This window comes from Typopeltis vanoorti, chromosome 2, assembly GCF_054136105.1.
Source record: "Typopeltis vanoorti isolate ZY-2024b chromosome 2, IOZ_Tvanoo_1.0, whole genome shotgun sequence".
Classification (NCBI taxonomy): Eukaryota; Metazoa; Arthropoda; class Arachnida; order Uropygi; family Thelyphonidae; genus Typopeltis; species Typopeltis vanoorti.
Genome location: NC_143550.1, coordinates 44,149,872 through 44,171,931, shown reverse-complemented (window position 1 = coordinate 44,171,931; position 22,060 = coordinate 44,149,872). Strand labels below are relative to the sequence as shown.

General features: G+C 34.6%; 1 protein-coding gene across 1 annotated transcript in view; it reads right to left on the bottom strand.

The window, feature by feature from the left end:
- LOC150108974 (voltage-dependent calcium channel gamma-5 subunit-like) overlaps window positions 1-11,527 on the bottom strand; it is a 228,489-nt gene extending 216,962 nt beyond the window's left edge. The window contains exon 1 of the mRNA XM_090404685.1: window positions 11,320-11,527. Coding sequence (XP_090260811.1) covers window positions 11,320-11,527 — 208 coding nt within the window. The remainder of the gene's footprint in view (window positions 1-11,319) is intronic.
- Window positions 11,528-22,060: the final 10,533 nt, after the last annotated feature.

Below are 22,060 nucleotides of genomic sequence, written 5' to 3'. Positions count from 1 at the left end.
TGAGAAATGACTTAATGCATCGTTCTAGGTTACCAGTATTTAAATAATTTACCGATTGCATATATGTTTACATTCACATGACCAAGTTTGAGAACAAAGGATGTTAGTGTAATATATATTGCTTTAAAAAAGTCACCACGGTCGCCATAGTGTAAGGAACAAATAAACATGGCACCCACCTTGATAAGATCTATGACAGCCTTTCGCTGAGATTGCAAAAATCCTACAGGGCCTACTTTCAACAAGCATACCATAGCGATCAATAGAAATTTGGAACCATTCTTCGTGTAGTCATGTAATAAGGTCCTGGACTGTTGTGGGGTGAACGTCCCTTGACCTCACCGGACGTTTCAGTTCATATCAGATGTTCAATAGGGTTGAGAATGGGGTTCTGTAGAGGCCACAGAGACCTAACACTACACAGTTACAACAGCAGACTTCCAACACGGTGCAATGTTTTACTGAAAGAGAAAATGGCCACTTCCGTAGAAACGCCACAAAACAGGAAGCATTGCATGGTCAGATAACTCTCGGAGTTCAATGTTCGTGGCACTACAAACAGAGGTCCGAGGCCAGACCTGGAAAAATAGGAACATACCATCACACCGTCGTCCAAATCATTGCCCAAAGCATTCGTCGGCCAACGTGTAAAATGTTGGCCGACGAATAGCGATTTTTACATATTATTTACACGTAACATCCTATGGTTTCGGTGAGTGTGATGAGTCGTTCACTGTGGGTAGCACTTGCAGTTGACTCCCTGCGCTTCCCATCTAAGTATGATATCACTAATTATTGACCTGGGATGGCCCAATTTGTCAACAATTTGCAGAACAGATGGGCCTACAACATGGCATCCTATCACAACACCTCTTTCAAACTCCGTCAGTTCCTTTCTCGCAACCATTTAACCCGGACACAGTTGCACTGACTTGGGAGCATCACATTCCTCCAATTTATACCAGCTACAAACAGGTGACTCTTTGCAAGGTATGATGCCTTGCTAATGGTGGATGTCTGTTGAGTTCTTTCCAAGCAATGTAATACATGACACTGAATGACCTACGGTTTAGGTAATCAGAGAATCCTGATCCAGAAGCCAACGAATTTTTAAGTAAGTCAAGACCTCCTATAAATGAGTGTCATATATGTTATATGCCGGACCAAGAAAATCGCTTGCACCTCAAACCACAAACACACCATGCCACAATGGAGCAACGTAGATTGACGAAAATGATCATGTAAATATTCTAAATATTATTAATCACCTATCCTCTGTTCCTATTCTGAGGTAGCTATTACTTAAGAATTCGTTCTTTAGATTATGCCAAGACAACTTAAGTTCTCATGTAAGTGTATTATATCGTTGAACGGTGTTCTCTGCCTATTTCCAGGGTATATCCACAGATTTCATTGAAATGCAATCATGTTTGCAATTTACTTCTGCTCAAATGTATACTGCGTCCTCGAGCTATTCTTCAGCCATTGTGTAGATTAAAATAATGTCAATAGACTGAGTCCCACTTCATACAAAGTTGCAAAACAAGTAGTTAAATTCTTTTCTTATATAAAAAGGGAATTAGACAGGGGAATTCCATTTCACTTGAGGTATTTACAGAAACCCTAGAAGAAATTTTTTAAATGTCTGGAACTGTAGTACGAAGTGTAGTATGTAAATCACCCAAGATTTTTGCTGATATCATTATTCTTTTAGGAAAATCTTCAGGAGAAGTTTAACAAATAATCAATGAGTTCAAAACGAAAGTAAAAAAGGATTAAATATAAATAAAGATAAAAAAATAACGTTTAATAAATACATAAAAATCTGTACATCAGGAACATCGATATAATATCTTTAATTTCTTATTATAACCTATCGCAAAACATCCAAGTGATATGAGATTTTCAGGAAGAAATCGTACGAATAATATAATTTCGTTGCTAGCCGTTGGAAAACACAGTGAAACGCTCAACTGTCTTGACAGCTGCATACTTTCGATAATGATGTGGCAGTGAAAGGTGTACTGTGACCAACAAGTTAAGGCTACCAAGAAAAAAATTAAAGGGGCCCACTGCTTGGTATTATCATTCAAGATAGATGATAATTGGATAAGAGCTTAGACCAGTATGGGAGATATTGTAGCAGCTATTAACAGATAGAAATGGCAATGAGCAGTAAGGTCATATGACAAGAAATAACTCTCAAATGGGCAAAGCTGGTATCTGAATGTTATCCTAGAGATGAAAACAGAGCTATAGGAAGACCAAAAAGACTTGAGAATATGAGTTTAAAGAGATGGTTGGAACTCGGTGGCACAGGAAAGCTCAACATAGTACTGAATGGAATATTTTTGGGGAGGTCTTCGTCCATCATCATCAGCAGCAGCAATTGTCTGTCCAGTGGACAGACAATTGCTGCTGATGATGAAAACAGAAATAGTAGTGGAACAAATCAGATTATGTTTATTCTTTATAAAGGAATATTGCTCATAATATTGGAATTTAATATTTTGTTTTCTAAAATCAAATGGTTTTTAATGGAATTTAAGAAACTTTGTAATAAATATCTGTCTTAGGTTCTTCTTATTGCTAGAATTACAAAACCATTTATAATTAAAACAATATTTGCTTAAATGATGGATCAATGCTATGTCAAAAATAAAATTCACAGGAAACAATCATGTATAAGATGATTTACAGTCTTCTTGGAACTTTATCTGTTGTCATGGTAACATCGAATTAATGCCGAACTGGGCTTCCCTTGTTAATATGACACATTTTAATAATTCCATAATCCCCATCTTTCCCGTATACATTTAGATTCCCTTCTTTTTTCTTATAAACAGAAAACTTTGTGATGTCTTAACAGGAACAGTCAAGCCTTATCTGCCAAGTTTAATGGAGTTAGGGATTTTTATAAAAACGGGGGCTGGCAGGTGGGGGTAGGGAGGAGGAAAAAGAACGACTTTCTTTAATGTTCACTCAACCATCCGCAACACGTTTGGGTGACAAATTCCAGTCACTCGTGTGTCGTTAATTGCTATTGGCGTGCTGCAAGGGTATGTGTAAGTGTGCATGTGCTGTCTTTTACTCGCGATCTAAGGCGCGAGTCCATGAAAAGGTTTAATTAATCATTTAGGGCCGGAAACGGAATTCTGCTCCATAAACGTTGCGGGAAATGTAGAAAAATGTACGGTGCTTTTCGGATATGATTTAATAAAGCCACGAAGACTAGACGATGATGACAAGATGGTCTAATAAGATGGATAAATGAGTCGATGGTAAGCAAATAATCTGCAATAGTTTGGTGATGTCTAGACTTTGATGCGAAAAATCTTACTAATATAAAATGAAAGAGGAAATTTTCACAAGAAGTGCGCATCTATTTTTCGAAAGTTTTAAGAGTATGGGCATAAAACAAGCATTTTATCTATGTAAGAACTAAGCTATTCATACTAACAAAGTGAGGCAAATATTAAGACGAGTGACTTGGCTACGAAAGCGTGCAAATCATAAACTTCTTTTCCTCTTTAGAATTACCATTGAAAGATTAAATGAGATAAAACTCACATATGGAACAGGATCATTTAAAATTTAAGTATCATCATATTTTAATATCCATAAATTTGAAGATCTTGGACATTGAAATCACTGTCAGCGATTTCAATTGAATCAAAAATGAATACTTCAAATTATGACACAATTTGTTTGAGATGTTACCCTCTGAGAATGTAACATTGTTTATGTAAGAATTATTCTATGAACTGTGATTATCTCCGACAACATGATTTCGATGGGCCGTTTAGAATCTTGGAACTTTTTTTTTGATTCCCTCAGATTTCATTCAGACACTAAACTTGTTTGTAACAGGAACCTAAATTAATTCATATTTTCATATCCCCAAAACCTAAAACGTTTGTCCGGTGCGTAATAATAATTAATTCTAGTGCTATTGTACAAATCAATTAATGTGATAAAGTATTCAAAAATTCTGTCGAATAAAAAAAAGGAAACGAATTGATAATTTTTTCCTGAATTATTCAAAAGTTTTCCATTTTTATGAATTATAAGTGAAACTTTAGTTTACAAGCAGTGCTCATTACTGAGCAACTATCAGGGGATTGTTGCTCAGTTATAATTGCTCCATATTATTCAGCAATTATCAAAGATAAACTATCATTGCTCATTTATACAGCTGTACAAAAACAGCAGAACATTTAGTACATCAAAAATTTTAATTGACGTAATACTAGCAGTCTAAATCGCCACTAAAATATGCTCCACTGTCTTCATATTATAAGAAATAACTCTGATGAATAGCAGATTTTTTTTTCCTGATTTGCAAAACCTCAATGATAATCCGTTTTGCAGTGTCTAAATCCTACGTCAACAGATGCTTAAAGCGTTATCACAGCAACGTAAATAATGAGATAGAAAAGAATCAGGTTGTTAACTAATGTAGCAGATAGTTGCTCTCTCTTATTGTGTTAAAATACTGGCATAATCCCAAGTTCTGTGATAACTCAAACTTAGCAATTATTTCTCGGTTCCCTTCGTGAAATAGTATCACCCTTGACGCAAACGAAAAGTGAACACTATTATCCCAATGTTCGCTGTTAAGCCAGTCAACCTCTGACCATTTTCGCTTTCTGAGAAACGAGGTTTCGACATAAAATATTGACCTACTGGAGCAGTGGTTAATAAAAGATGTCATTAACTAATACGTACACATTCCATCCGACATATATCATATGTATCACGATTTGTACGATCTTGGGGCTCAGATGGCCTCCATGCGGACTGCGTTGCCACTCAATAAAATTTCAATGCACCACATGACTCTTAAGTTGATGAAAATCATAAAATATATCTATACAGGAATTAAAAAAAAGGTAAGTCTTGATTAGGCCTATTCTGTATATAGTATTATAGAATTATGTTTCCTTATAATGTAAAGTGAAATTAGCGTAGTACTTGATTAGATGGTAGATCGAACTTTTACCATGTCTAACACTATTACATTGTTCAATGCGATCCCTACTATGGTTTACATAGTAGAATTTGTAAATGATCTTATTTCATCAAAGGTTTGTGATATAGGTAATAAGTTTTGAGAATTCGTTATGAGCTATAGGGTCTCAATATTTAGCGGGTGGATTTTCCTTTATTTCGAAAGACTTAGTATGAAACTCATAAAGGATCCAAAGATCGTTCTTAATACTTTTCAAACGAGTTTAAATTAGCAACTTTTAGACAAAAATAACTGAGAATATATATATATACCAGTAGCTTAACTTTTTACCTCTAACTCTAATGAAAGTGCTGTTCAGAATATGCAGGGGGTTCTACGCCCCCCCCGATTTCCGGGCTGGTAGGTCATGACAGATTATATGCGGTTGCCCTTGTGTTGCACTACCTTTCGGAGAGAGCTACCTACCCAATGGTAGTGCAACACAAGGGCGACTCGCAGCAAGGTGGAGTAAGCATCGCTCATTTCGTCGCCTTCAAAAAGTCATGACTTATCAAGCTGACGGACGTCACATCCGTTTCGAATTTATGGTCACATCCGTGATAAAAACATTTCAAATTTTCGGCTTACCTTAAATTCCTGGAAACCTCTAATTAAAGGAACTTTAATGGAAGAAAGATAAATAAAGTAAGAAAAAATAAAGAAAGAAAAAATAGTTTTATGAATATGTAGAGTAGATGTTTATAATCCTATAAAATCATAAATAAACTAAATAAATCTTTTAACACCTTTTTATTTTATATAGAGTAGATAACAAATAACGTGACATATAAAAAAGTTTTAAATTTCGTCTTATCGTTTTATAGAAATTTTATGTATGGGTTCTATAAATGTTATGCATGGGTGTCGAATTAAAGAATGCTATAAAAGAAACACTTCAAGTCTATAAAGAAAAAGTTAATTTAGTTGAACAGCTCATGGTTATAATTGACGATATGAATATCCAATATACAGGAAATATGGGTCCCAAAAGGACAAGGACAACAAATAGCGAAACCGATAGTCCTCATGCATCTGACCAAAAAAAAAAAAAAAAAAAAAAAAAACAGTCTTAAATTCGCTTCTCTTTTAATTTAAGTTCCAAATTTCTCACTACTTAACAATGTATTCAAATTAAAGTAAAATTCAATTACAAAAAAAGTCCTCGCCACTGTATTATTCTAAAATTCTCTTCATCCCTGTTCTCTTAGAAAGCTACTTTATGTGCTCCTCTAGACAACAGGGCCATTGTTTATCCTTGCCCAGTAACAAAGACAACCAATGACGTTATATTCTGAGGTTGTTAACTGCTAAAATATTTAGTTACGTTTTTATTTCCCAGTTTAGATTATAATAACCCAAAGGTTATACTGCAACCTCGTGGAGATGGTTTTTCGCCACTCCATGAAATACAGGTATAGTCTAAAAAGTTTGTTTTATCAGATAGTAGAATCTGTTGTCTTTAAAGTTTACCCTAATAACTAGGGCTCTTTAGCTCTAACACGGAACTGATGACTGGGTAACACCACACCAAAGTGATCGGTACTAGTCTGGTCTGTTCATACATGGTAAGCATGCTTCAAGAGGTCTCTATAGCTCAGTCAATATCCTCCCGCAAACTGGCCAGAAGAATATTCTTCAGGCACTTTACATACAAAAGGATGTTTATAAGCATAATACTGCCCACTTTATCCTATTAAAAGTATGATTACGGAAGTCAAAGATACTTAACATTGAGTCCTAAGAGCCTGTAACTGTATATGCACCCTGAATGAATGAATCCATAAATGACACGTGTGTTTTTATCCATAATTCTTAAATATCTGTAATGGAAGTAAGGAATAAACTACTTCACACGATCTGTGGTCTAAATAGTTCAGTAAACTGACACGAATAAATAGAGAGGAGTTTAAATTGTAATTTCCCAGACGCCATATACGATGAAGTAGTTTAATAATGGAAGCAGGATAACAGATTTAAAGAACAGAAAATGAAATATATGCACGTGTTGGTTTACTGTATTTCCAATAATAAGAGAAAATTCGTTTACTAGTTTAAGGTAGCCTGTGTAATTTACCAAAAATCTTGTTAAATTGGAAAAGTTAGTTTGTAAAAAAACGTTTTTTACGAACATCTAAGCTAAGATGGATTGAGCAGGGCAAAATTCGGTATGAAATTTTAAGTGAATTTTATACAGTTATATGAATATAAAAATGGGATTTGGGTTCAGTATTATTACTTTTAAAATGTGCTTCGAAATAAAAATATGGAAACTTTTTTTGGATATGTAACAAATATTAAACAAGCAGAAAGTGCATTGAACTAAAATAGAGTAAAAATATCGAAAATGTTCTGTAAATAATTACATTGAGACATCTTTTTATACTGATTATCGTATTATATGAATATCGCATCCTCAAATATATACATCAAAATATTTTGGACACAATGGCACATTATTGTTTACTTAAAAAAAGATGAATTTTCGCTCAAAGGTACTGTTCGACTGGTGTCACAGAAGAATGCAATTTTTGTAGACATCGACTTAATGGTGATAGCTGTACATTTTTTTCTCTCTGAAGAAATTCCTATATTCCACTATCACATTATATACGATGAATATAAAATAAGCATGTTGACACCACATACATCCTCATGACCTCGGCGCTTCTACGACCTCGAATGCCTTCTTTAATCCATTATGATTTTTCTCTGTAGCAAGTTCTTATTTTTTGATTATATGTCTATATCGATGATCCACAGATATGAACAGATTTGCTATTTCATATTAGAATTAATTTCAATCAGTTGGTAGATTATTTAGAATTTCTTTTCTTGACGTTATGGAGGAACAGGACATTCTGAAATTTTAATTGATGGAAAAATATTTTGTACTTTTGATATTCTTAATATTCTTATAGTCCTTATAAGGACTGGCTTAAAGGGGCGAAGCAAGAATGCTTTTCATCTTCCCCGTTATCTGTAGAGGACAGTGTAGGGATAAGGTGTTATTGAGCTATTAAAGCTGTGATCATGGCAAGAGGGGGGTAACAGCAATAGCCGAGCCTCAGTTAGAACTTCATTGACTACAGCATAGCCATCCATTACCCTCCAAGGGTATTAATCACTGCATGCAAACCATCTATTAATATATATATATATATATATATATATATATATAACGCTTTTGTATATAAGGCATAAACATTACTTTTTTTGGTGAATTTTAATTTCTGTTAATCTATTTCAATCTTTTACTATTTCTTCCAAATCTTAGTAATGATTTAAAAATAAAATGAGTGAACATAATATTTTTTGATAAATATTTGTTACGTCATCTTTGTCGATGTACATTTTCTCATTCACTGCTTTTATGCTGCAGGTCGATAAACTATCTTGTTCAGAATTCCATAAAAAATCAATGCTCCTTTTTCTTTGCATTTTAGTATTACCTGGCACGTTCTTAGTAAGACACATTGAGAACTTACAGAGTAGTGTGGTAGCTTATACTCTTAATAATTCTCCAATCTGTACTTTATATAAATTTAATGCACCATAAATGTATATTGAATGTAGATAGACAGCGTTTACATTATAATATAGGCATAATTTGAATTCATCTTTCATTACTTCTTTTAAATTCGAGTAAACAATTTGTTTAATAATAAAATTGTTGATTGAAAATAAATCACGATCTAACGGTATGCTAATAATTTGATATAATGTAATTATCTCACAGACGATTTTATTTTTTAGTTTCATTATTATAAACATATCAATCAAATCTGATGTGTTCGGCCAATTAAATTATTATGAGTATCGCCTGCTATTTAATAATGAATGAATGTGATAATTGTTGAGCATAATCTATCACGGTACAATATGAAGACAAAAATAGCCGCTATAGGTAATAATGACTGAGATTGCACAGAATTTTAAAATTTGTTTCTAAACAGTGTGGCAGAGATTTACATAAGTTACGGTGATTCATCCAGTCGAATTACTGAAATAAATGTACGTCATCAAAAATATATCTTACAAACAATATGACTATGAAAGGCAGTTGCTCCTGTCATATTTATTTGTGCAGAATATTTCGCGTGTATTCGCCAGGATTTAGATAAAATGTAGTGTAAACCAGGGTATTCATTTTGGAACTCACTATCATACCTCAAGAACCATTTTTGGCCGTTTTTCGATTTATGGATAGGGAGAAATTTTTATCCTAAAAATCTAACTCCTGTGGAATAATGTGTTGACATCACATAGAGTACGCAATCGGTAGGGATCATAGATATACTTGAAAGGTTACACGACTACAAGAAACACTAAAGTATATCATTTCCAATATAAATTCCAACAGCCAATTCTACACTAGCTTTAGTGGTGGAAACAGCGCATGTGCTGCATACAAACTATCATGAAGTCATCTTTTAAATGTTTACCAGAAGAACATTAGGTCTCTCAGCGTGGTTCATGAAAGTTATCTATGTCTTTCATAAAACCAGGGTACTACTATTTATTTAGTCTTTGAATAACTTTAACCTAGAGTCTGTGGAAGCAAGATTAACATACAGTTACCTCATACAGATGTTAAACTAAAGCCATCCTCTTATGTTTTCTGGTTGATCTGAGACTTTGTATTAATTCAGCTCACGAATTAAATCAGTTGGTGGTTAGATATATTCGAAATATGCAGTTAAACTATTTCCATGACCAATAAAGTACACAGATCAGTTATGAATATGATCCAAACGATACCTCCATATATTTCTTCAATTATACATTTAAAAAACGAAGTTTTAAGTTCGTCCTAATAGTTTTTAATACTTGGAATAAAAAATAAATTCTTTCATGCAAAATCTAAATGGATACTTTTATCATTTTTATTTTTTTTTAATTCTTAAATCCTGGGTGTTACTTACAAAAAAGCTAAGTGTTATTCTTAGTTTAATAAGTGTGACATGCCATTTCTTGGTTAATTCTCCCATAAAATAAAACGCAAAGTTTAATGTTCATAATAAGCATAAAGCTCTTTATCAAACGTTAGCTATTAATGAATAAATATGCCTTAACCTCGTTCATCGACCCTTTCCTGGAATTTGCGATTTCTTTTTAACAAATTTATTGGAATTTCGATCTGCATCATAAGTTAGGCACAAGCAACTATTTCGAAGTATGAACACTTCCAATCGATTATTTCACGTTTACAATGCTTACTGGGAAAACTTGAATGCTATTAATGACCGAATAAACTGCGTTACCATCTAGCATTTAAAACCTTTAAAATGCAATCATAATTATTGGAATATGCAGACTTGTTCAAGGAAAGATATTTTTTTATAAGTCACACGTATCTCGAAATCCTATTTTATTGTGAGATAAATACACAAAAGTTCCACTTCGAAAACAAATTCTAAAATCGAAAAATAATAATTTAAAAAGTGATATTTAAAAAAAATGAATTAAATCACTTTAAATATTTAAATATTGCTTTATTCTCACCATTGTGCTTTGAATGCAGTATCATAGCAGTTCCTTTTCCATTTAAATTTTAATATAATATATACATATTTATTTGAATTATATTAAAAAGTGTAGAATGATGTGTATATATGAATGATTTCTTTCTTTCAAAATAAATCTGAACTGGAAAAACCCTTAATAATAACGAATATAAATGTTAGAATAGATCAGACTCTTTTCAATGAATAAATCACTGGAGTTTTACTTAACCGAATATATAACTATAATTGAACGAATATTATACCATAATTTAAACTAGTGACACCTACTGGATAAAAGTTTCCTTATATTGTAAAACATCCAATTTCATGAATATATCACAAATAATTTGCTTGTTAGTTAACTATTTGGATTAAATTAGTCAAGAACAACACAGAGGATACGAATCTTTCTTGTAAACACAGAAGTAATCTCTCTTTCGCAATTTGCTCGCTTGATACTTTGTTTATATAAACGGGAACTGAAGGATAATTTTGTTTGATGCAAATACCCACAAACAGACACAATCAATGTCTATCATCCCATTGAAAACAGAATATAATTCACCGCCATATTGGAAAACTCTATACGCGCTAAGCTGCAGTATGACGAATAGTGGGTAGGTGTGGTGTGTGTGTAAGTTACGAATGCCGCGCGTAGCACTTTGTCTTCCGTGGTCGTCTGAGACGCCTCCGTCTCTACGCTCGGGCTTCATACAGACGCCTATGCAAACAAATATCTAGTAACTAAGATATATATCAGTATTAGAACAAATAAAGGAAGATAAACAAATAAAGATTACGTACGGTCGTTGTAGCAGAGTCTCCATAACCCCGAAGTGGTGAACTTTGACAGATACTCCCCTTCACCAGTACCATTATACTTAGGATTTGGCATCAGTTCCTCGCTGTGCAACCAGCAGTTAGAGATGATGGCAATACCCTGTGCCACCAACGCGATAGAGGCAGCGAGTAGCGTAAGGACTCGTAGCACGAGAAGGGAGGCCTTGAGCATGATGTGGCAGCGATGGAAGAATCCAAATTGCAGGTGACGACGATCACGGGCCCTTGATCACAACACAAAACAGCCAAGGAGGAAGAGGAGAAAGAGAAAGGGCAGTGCCACGAATTCTCCCTCTTCATGGAGGGTACCTGCCTACTCAGGCCTAACACCACCACTTTGGACCCACACGGAACACAGAGGCGTAGGGACACTTGTGACGCATAAACATCCCCATCTCTCGACAGCCAGCAAGTGGTGATGCGAGTATTAGGAGAAACCTCATCCATTCGCCTCACAAGTACGAAGGCCCCTCAATGTCAATTCAACACCTGGTCTAGCACACATAGACGGCCACAAGGCCTAGCTTCCAGGTATCGCAACACACAGTACTAAGACCTCAGTCGCTGAATGGCTACCGAAGCTTCCGTTCATGAGGTGTCCGTCACCACCCGTCACAGGCGACTATGCCTAGTATTCCACGTAATCCTCGCCGTCGAGTGACCTCGTCTCCGGCCACCCGTGGACCGCTTGATGGCGACCGAACGGGCCCCGAGGCCGCACTTCATCCGGAACGCGAGTAGACGCACACACACACGCACACACTGATGGGAAGAGACCGAGGAATATGCGCACCCTAACGACCGGCAACTCCGCCGATGCAGACGACGGATGCGGGGATGCAGCGACGTCGGCAGCAGCCCAGCCAGCCATTCCGATGTGATCCGATAGATAGGGGTGGTGGGAGGGAGATGGATGTGCAATAAACATGCGTGGTGTCCTTTCTTTCTCCGTTCTCTCCCCATCACCTGTATCCAGTATTTCATCACCTTTTGCATTCTACTCTGTTGACCTTCTTGTCACTCTCTGTAAGCCGCAAAATCCGTCCGGAGTCGGAGGAGAAATATATTAACGCTGTTACGCAGAGAATACTTGCATATTCATCAAAACCTGTTGGCTGATGGCGTTCGCCAGCTTTCGAGAGGCTAATGTGGGTCAAAACTGTGATGGGCTGAATGCTATTAAAATAGGGGTGTGCTTCTTGGCAGATCTATTTGCAAACATTTCGCTTAGCTTTTCTGATCTTGTAAGTCATGAAAAGAAATTTTACAAAAATTTTTCATGCGGAAATCTCGAATAATTATTTTTCTCCTCGCTTCTGTAACGCGGGTATGTTAAAACTCTTTTTATGCATGAAAGAGAATGGATGTTTATAAAAGTACATTTAGAATGCAAACTCAATAGTCTAATGAAACTCTGAGAAAAGTAGAATTGAAAATGTATTTCAAACTACAAGACAGGAATCTATCTGTCAGCAGTTAATGCATCAAGGATGAAAGCAGTATTCACGCATTACAAATAAAATATAAAAGCCTTTTATATACGTTCACGAGGTATCTTAGATTTATATCTAGTTGGTGATGTGCTAACACGGAATTATTATGTATCTCGACCATGGCAGATATAATGCATTAAAAAAGTTAAATCCACAGTTGAAAATGAGTATGAAAATTTATTTTTATTTCCACGTATTAATTCCGCATTATTGCACTTTTCTTTTGCAAACTTGCAACTAAATATATTCCTTAATACACTCACGTCTCATTCATGAGCATGCGCACTGTAAAACTCAGTTTCTATATCTCGTGAAATATTAATATCACTGTTATTTGTCAGTAATAGAATTCACTGAAGTTTCTCTAACGTGACGCAATTTATATTTTTAAATATTATCTGATATTTTATAGGATATCATCTGATTTGGAAAATTATCAAGCTGACATTGACGTAAATGTCACTGAAAATCATGATAATTAAATATTGCTTGTTATTTCTGAAGTAAGACGATTATAAAAGCCTACTTATTACACTCTCTCTCTCTCTCTCTGTGTGTGTGTGTGTGTGTGTGTGTGTGTGTGTGTGTGTGTGTGTGTGTGTGTGTGTGTGTGTGTGTGTGTGTGTGTGTGTGTGTGTGTGTGTGTGTGTGTGTGTGCTTTTTCTCCCCTCTTTCTTTTCTTTTCATTAAAATTTCAGCGCTAACTCTAATAAGAGACACATATGTAGACAGATTTCTTTAATGTAATACTGTGCAATGATAAATATTTACTATTGTATAGAAACGTCTATGGAAAAAGATGGGAAAAAGAGGGAGAGGTAGACTAGGAGAATGGGGATCGAAGATATCAAGGACTGGACTGGCTTGAATTACCAAAAATGTTCCAGAGCAGCAAAAGAAAGAAAAAAGGCTCTGTGACATGGTTGCCAACCTCCTTCTAGGAGATGACACTTGAAGAAGAAGAATAGAAACGTCTGAAAATCTGAGGTAGGAAAAATCCAAAGAACGACAACCCTTTTAAAGATTTTAACATCCCTACTGCAGTGAGTGGCATATTCACTAATGAACAACCAAAATATAGCGAAATCAGAGCTATTTTAGGCATGGATGTTTGGAAACCGATGTCCTATCCACAGTACATAATCCTTATGTACTGTGGATCAATAGTATCTTCTATGTTGTGCGTACAGAAACCGAATTAATTGATGACCATCACCATTCAGATAGAGAAACATTCAAAAAATGTATCTTTCTAGTTTCTAAATTTTAATATTTATTAAAAAAATCCTCCTTTTTCAGAAGATAAGAACCAGTTTAAATTCAGATTCTAAATACCTTTCAATGAAACTTACTAAACGATGACTTTTTGCAGTGAATCCGCATCTTACTGGCGTTCTTGACCACGAATACATAAAAATCCTACAATAATTATGGAGCAGAATAATAGTTTTGGATAATAATTCTATATGTACAAAATAAAAATATAGCAAAAAAATATATACTATAATATATCAAATTCTAATATAGCGAATCCAAATAAGATTTCAGTAAATCTTAAGACGACTGATTCGCAAAATAAACAAACTGCATCTAACCCATCTTTAATAAGAGCGTTGGATGCTCCCACGACATGACAGTGTTCGGGTGATGAATCCAACGTGCCCACGTGTCGCTTGCAACTATTACGAAAACGGCATGCTGGTATCGATCTGAATCGGTCCTGTCTCGTAGCACGCTGACTGACTGTGTAGCTAACTAAAGTAAATGGTCACTGATTCAAATCCATATACGAGTTAGTTTATGTTGATCTAAAGGCAATCGACTAAATTATGTTAGTCTGAAGTAAAATGGAATATTCTGTCATGCAGTAAACTAGTGTTATATCAAAAATAACAAATGTTTCGATAAAATTGTAATAGTTTTAAAAATTGAGCATGCCAGGAGAGAGATCACTAAACGCTTGAGGGGATCTAATATAAAATTGAGGTGTTTTTAGAGAAACACGACTCAATTGCCATCAGATATTGCACGATATTACCGTAAGTCGATGAGCCTCGCAAGTTAACTATCACCTAGTTTGTGTGTGTGCGTGTGTGTGTGTCCTCAATCCAATGGCTGGTTGCGGTAGCAATACTACTTGACTTGGGAATTATTATAGAACAAGGTGGTTCCACGTTGACTTCCTTATCCAATAATATCCTATTCTGTAGACGTGTGTGTATTCACGGGGATGTCACGAACAAAGATATTGTGTCAACAAGGAAGAAACGTTTTCGCCCTTTTAAACAAGATCTCAAGTCTTTTTTTTACTTCCAAAACATCCACATTCACTACTCCAAAAACCAGGAGTATGCAAGATCACTTGTGGAATTTGCTATGTGGGAAAAACGGGCCGGTCAGAAGAGACGTATGTCAGGACACATCAAGGAAGTAGAGATTGAAAGAAAACACAAATCGGGACTAGCAGCACATACAACAGAAACAAATCATAAAATAGAAAACGGACTACATTTACTAAATTCCTTTGTCAGAGAATTCAAAGAGACCGAAAATGTTAACACACCCTACATCAGGGTTTTGTCTCTTTCATAAAAACCTGACTCACACAGATCTTGGACATCATTCTATAAACGTAGCTAACATCAATCGCGCGCTCTCAGCATGGTTAGTTTTCTTTTTTTCCCAAATATTCTATAGTTCTGCTTCCGTTAATTTGCTTGTTGCTTAACTCAGTCTTTTTTATTTATCTTAGATTTTTGTTTCCCAGTTCCCTCTCTTGATGAAGTAATATTACATGTACAAGAAACTAGGAAGTTTCTTGTACATGTAATATGTTCAAACTCAATTGATCAACACATCAGATACTCCATGTGAAATGGACTTAAATGTAACATTTTTCCCATCCACAAAAGTCTCGAAAACAATGTATGTACACTGGCGTTGTAAGTATTCCTGTTAGAGTATTCAGTCTTTGAATTCTGTTTATAATCACGTACGATCAAGGTTATTAATGTTTTTAGATAAATACAATTGCTATCGATAAGGTTATGGATTTTCAAAATTATTTCAAAAGCTGCTCGCTGTGACTCGATACAATTAAAATTATTTTCCTCATGAAATCTTCATTAATTCAGTTTTAATAAATTAAAAATTAGCAAGATCCTAGGTCTGGAAATGCTGCTCAGTCAAAGCAGAATGAGCAGGAGAATTGTCATGTGGAGAAATCAATCTCTCTACTACTCCATGTCTCCAGTAATTTTCGATTCCGACTGTGAAATTATGATTTCGTTTGAGAAATTATAATTGCCGATATGGTTTCATCACAGACAGATAATCACAAACGTTTAGCATCATTAAAAGACATCAGTTTAAAGTTTTTGATGGAGCAAGTATTGCAAGGTACAAAACGCGTGATCAAGTTACAACCTTGAAATAAACGGCGAATGATCCAATCCCACAGATTCTACTCTAAATTCATCTTGTGAAAGTACTTTGTACTACTTATAAAAGCGTCATCTGTCGGGTTGTCTGGAAAAGTCCTAACGGTATATCTTGCTTCTAGGATTTTGCAAGAGGCCTATATAAAATAGCGGGTTTAAGTATTTATGAAATAGTTAAAAGATATTAATTGTTACAACATATGACGCTAAATTAAGAATATGTTTCCCCATCTGTTCAAACAATGAAATTCTTCTAAAGGATGGTATAACAGACGATTGACCTAACAGTCAACTGTGGCTATTATGCCAGCAAGCCCTTTGATGTTTTTCGATTTTTTTTAATCTTGCTCATCAGAACAGACCTGTAACTCGTGTAGGTATTTAGACTATGATGTGTGAGTATCTCAGAAAAATGTAATTCTTAAAAAGTTATACTTTATTGAAGACGAGGATGTTTTTCTTTCTTTCTTTTTTCTTTCTTTCGTATAGCGAATTAAGTGTTGCTTCTGTCAAAAGAAAACTTAGCAATGTTTCCAAGATTAATACTACATATTGAATTTCTTATCTGATTTATATAATTATACGAAGTTTTTATGTTCAACTCGGTATGTGTATGCATTGTTATTGACTTTGCACTGATCTCCTGGAATAGAATTAAAGGTTAAGAAACTTCTGGAAAACTCATTCTCTTCTTAGAAGATGTAAAAGTTTGATGTTAAATTTACAAGGTAGCATGATAATTGCCATAATACAATGATTTAGAAATTAAATCTGTAGGAATCAAACCTTTTCATACAAATTGCGTAAATTCAAAAAAATTAATTTTAGTCAATTTTCAATTCGGAATGTCGTACACTTAATGAACTTCCTATACGATAAGAACGTTACTAAAAGCATAATGATCTGAATAAATGAATTCAGTATATCGTTTTCATTTCTATCGCATATCTAATTTGTGAGAGAAATGCGTGTTGTTTTTTTACACAAATTGATTTGGATAATTATTTTATTTTACACATTTCTTTAATTTATTTTTGTCACACAGATTATTTGGAAGTGATATTCAATAATATCACTTCCAAATACTAATTTTTATCTTGCACTAAAAGCGAGTTGAATATCAGTGAACAGTGGAGCAGTCCTTGTATCCCTAATAAAAGGCAAAGGTTTTCTATTATTTTAGCATTGAATATCAACACTTTTCACTGATATCTGAAAGTTGCCGAAGAAGTCTATGATGGATGAACTCACTTAAAATCCTCAGTTGCCTTACTGAGGTTTTAAGTGAGATCTTTTCACCAGCAGCTTCATCTTATTCCACAAATGCTTAGTTAGATTAAGCTCCGATAATTAAGATATGGTATATTCATCTTCGAACCATTCCGAATTAATCTCTATTTTATTTCAAAGCTTGGATGAAATTTCCTGAGAGATTAATTATTCTAACTGAGAACAGCGTCTTATTCGATAGTAAAATGTATATATGAGCTGCATAACTTTCAAAAAGTGCCGTTATTACATAAATTTCGAATGGAAACAACCGAATACGTTGAAATGTCAAGTTAATTCTAAATAAAAATGATTTAAAAGAAGGAATAATTTCAGATGCATCACATTGTCAATTAGTCTATTTCGAAAATAATTTTTATTCTATTCTTTAATCTAAAAGGTTCTGTAATGAATAACTTAAATAGAAGACATTAACATTACCGTTTTTAGGACTATCTAAAGTAATTGTCTTCCATCTTAAATTTTTGGTTAACCAGGAAACTCAGGGTATCATGGACCAGATAAAAAAATGGTACTGTAGTTTTAGCTTTGGCAGTTAACTTAATTAGTTCATTTAATTTTTGTCCATTTGTTCAACGCATATAGTAATAAAAATTAATATAATTTAAAACTAAATATATTGCTTTTTATTTTTGATTGAGATTCATTGAAATTGCAGCCGAAGCAACTTTAGCTATAAAGCCAATGCTTTATGAATGGTTTGAAGATCAAACATTCTTCAATGGTTTCATGAATCAGTTCAATCATCAAACTGATTGAAATCAGCTTCATGAACAATCAGTATCAAGAAACTGATGGTTCATGATACTTTTTGAATGGATTTTTGAAGTAGAATTTGGTTCATGGATTTTTGAAGTAGAATTTTGCGAATGATTAGCAATATACTGTCATCAAAAACTGTGTACTGAATTTAAGATAACCAGAGAGGGGCGTTGGTATGTAGGAGGAGGAGGAGGAGAAGAGTAAATGAAAGAACAGCATTGTGGAAAACCAATATCAACTAGAAAGTCTGATTATCAAGATCCAACCATCTCACATGTAATGTACGTGCAGGGAGCAAGTTGCTGGAGACTGAAGACGGGCCATATGACGTGATGTGAGTTTCTTAACAAGCGTTTGTGAAAAACCCTATCAAACACTTCAGATTCCTCAAGCTTTTCCACAGTATTTGTCCAATGGTTGGTAACATAAGGAGATTCTTCACACCAGAAAAGCTACTTATGTTACCAACCATTGGACAAATTGGACATTGACACACAATATTGCATACCAAAAGAGGTATGCAATATTGTATATCATTAATATGTTAAGAGGACATTATAAAGATCATATCTGGAAGGACTAGAGGAAGAGTAAGAAGTTGGGATTTTTTTCTGGGAAAACGATGTAATAATGCCAAAGAGGCAGAAGCAGGGGTTTGGACAAAGGTTAATGGCAATAGCTTTCAGAAGATATCTGAATGAATTGTGCCCGTTTAGGGATATCAAAGGCAGCCATTTGATTCCAAAAAGTGTTCCTCAAACATGGAGCGTTTTTGTATCCCTTATATCACGCCGTCTCGACCAAAACTTATTTTGGTCGGGTCGGCTTCATAGTTTGATTGTAGTTATTTCAAGGTTTGGTAAAAACAAACTTTCGAAGAAAGACGACTGCGATATGCTCAGTTTTCCTACAGCATTCGCACACTTCTTGGAGAAGTAAGGCTTACATAAGAGAGAAGAATATAAAATGGAACCTGGAGTAAATGTGTCGATACCAATGAGAATTCCTTCAGCGATGCGTTCGGTGAGATGTTTGGATGACGAGACCGAAAATAATCTAATGAAGGAAATGAATCACCGAACCCATGGATGAAAATCATCCTACATGGAATTCTTATAACACCTTACGACACATCAATGACAGTGGTGGCCGCGCGAGAATAGATCCATAGGAAAATAAATGAATTTCCCAGAGAACAAACAACATCTACACTAACCTACGGTTATCCAGCATTCTGATAAGCATTTGAGCAATATGTGTCACATCATGTGTGATAGCAATTATGAGCATTTTTACCTGCCTGATCTGTGCAGTTGAAAGAGGAAAACTCATAGGAAATGTGAATATTTCCTCTAATTCCTCTAATTAAATATTTCGTCTAATATCAACTATAGGATGCAACCTAGAGGTCCTATTATTATACTCTCCAGGATCTATTAGGAAAGTTGCAATGGAAAAAAATCAATATTTAAAAAAAACGAAAATCAAAACTTTTTGGAAAAGTGTGTGCTGGTTTGCACACTAGATGTAGAAATAAATATAAGACCATACTTAAGAAGTGAATTCGGAATGCTTTGAGAAGTTTCTCTTATTTTTTTCCATGATTTTCATGGTTATTATTAAAGTTCGTTTGAAATTGGGAACGACATAGAAAATTCAGTAATGAATTCCTTATTAAGTTCGACCAGTAGCTGAGCGAGAACTCCTGTGCAGACTTCCCTGTCACCTTCACTTAAGGCTAACACATCTTCAGTTGAAAACCTTTTAAGGAGGACTTCGAAAATTGAGTCGGAACCCAATCTTTTTAACCGAAGGACAAAGGTTGTTCTGCGATGGTTTTCTTTTGTTTCAGATCATTTGTTATAAATTAAAATATGGATGATTGGCCCGTTCGGTAAAAAACGATGTTCATATACTGTACGTTTTAATTGTTCTGAAATAATAACAGAGGGATTCCCTATTTCAGTCAAAAAAATAGAAGAATCTACTCGCCTCGCGCTCTGAAGGCAAGCATTATGTTGTACCTGGTACTATTCATTCATATGAAATATAAAATCTAAATTTATATTTTCCCCTCTGTTTGGACAGAACCACAGATCAAACGCACAGAGCACCACATTATCTCCTCTTTTCGAAATAAATGAATTTATTTAGGGGACTGAATTTATATTTGTCGGGCGCTTTTTATAACAATCCCAACCTAGAAAAATTGGAAATCTCATGACTATGCTACAGGTGACTAATAGAGAGCATTTTAAGTCACTTTAGGTTTCCAATAAGCTGTCTAATAATCTTACACTGGATAACGAAAATCATCTCAACAAATAAGATGTTTACAAACATCATTGGATTTCGATTTTGGAATCTGTTTGTTAGAAAGACGATCTCACTATCTACTCCGCCAAGGATCGTCACACCAACAGTTTCGTATACTTCTAAACATCTATTCCATAGGTTCACTATAACTGCTGTATACAATCTATATGAGCAGTTTAGATCAGAGAGAAACTACCTATGTACATCTGTTTCCAACTACAAAAATATTCCCTCCTTAAAAGATTCGTCTAATAAATGACAGAATCACATGGTTTTCAGGAGAAGCTTCTAACACTTCAATAAGCATGTGGCTGTGTAACGTCTTCAACAGTGCCGTATACAATGGCATGCAGGGGAGCATGACTCTGACATAAGCAGCTCCAGCTTATTATAAAGTAAAATGATAAAGTAGACTATCCCTTGAGAGCGATAATAAATAATGGATTCGCATTAAACTACCACTTGCATAGCTCGGTGTCTTAGTTGTCTGGAGAAGACTAACATGTTAGCGTCCAGCTCTATTCTCACATATTTACTTTGATGACAATGGAGAATGTAAAGTACTGATGCAGGCTGTAGGAAGGAAAACATCATCTCACCACTTCAGTCAAACAAAGAAAAAACCGATGAGAAAGACTTTTTTGACTTGGGTTATCATCAGGATTTGAATATATAAGAGAGAATGGAAAGGTCAGGTAATTGTATTATATTGTCGAGTGAATCAAAACGTTAACAACTTCATATTTCCTTTAAGAAATACTAAACGCGTATTATCTCCTTACCAAACTAATCTATTTGTGCCTCGGGGCACATTAGACAGAAAGCAACCTTCTACGCGCTTTACTCTATCCGTTCTCAATACATGTCCAATCCCTTTCCATCTTTCTATTTCAGTGATGAAAATGTTTGTTTGATTTGTCTATTTAATTAATTCGTTAAGTCGTATACCTTATAGCAAATATATATTTTTAATATTTCAGGAAACAATTGTTTTTGTCAATTTTATGTCTCTGATCAACATAATAATACACCCTTCACACTGCTATTGAAGATCTTTATTTTTTGTTTTATTATAATATTTGGATGATTTCCATATATTATTCAGTCTTCTAAAAGCAGTGTTTGTTTTAGTTATCTTTGTGATATATATCCTTATGAGTTCTCCCTTCACAATCAGCATCATCTCCCAAGTATATGTAAAATTCTTCACTTCTTCTACTGTATGTTTGCCAATTTTAATTTCTTTCTGGCATTTGTTCAATTCAAAAGCTTTTTGTTTCTCACACAATGCTTCTGATATTGCTTGTATATCGTTGTGTTTAATCTTATCATTATATCAGCATAATAGAGATCTTCCAACTCTGATGTGAAATTCCGTTTTATTCTTTTATTCCTCTCCTGCTT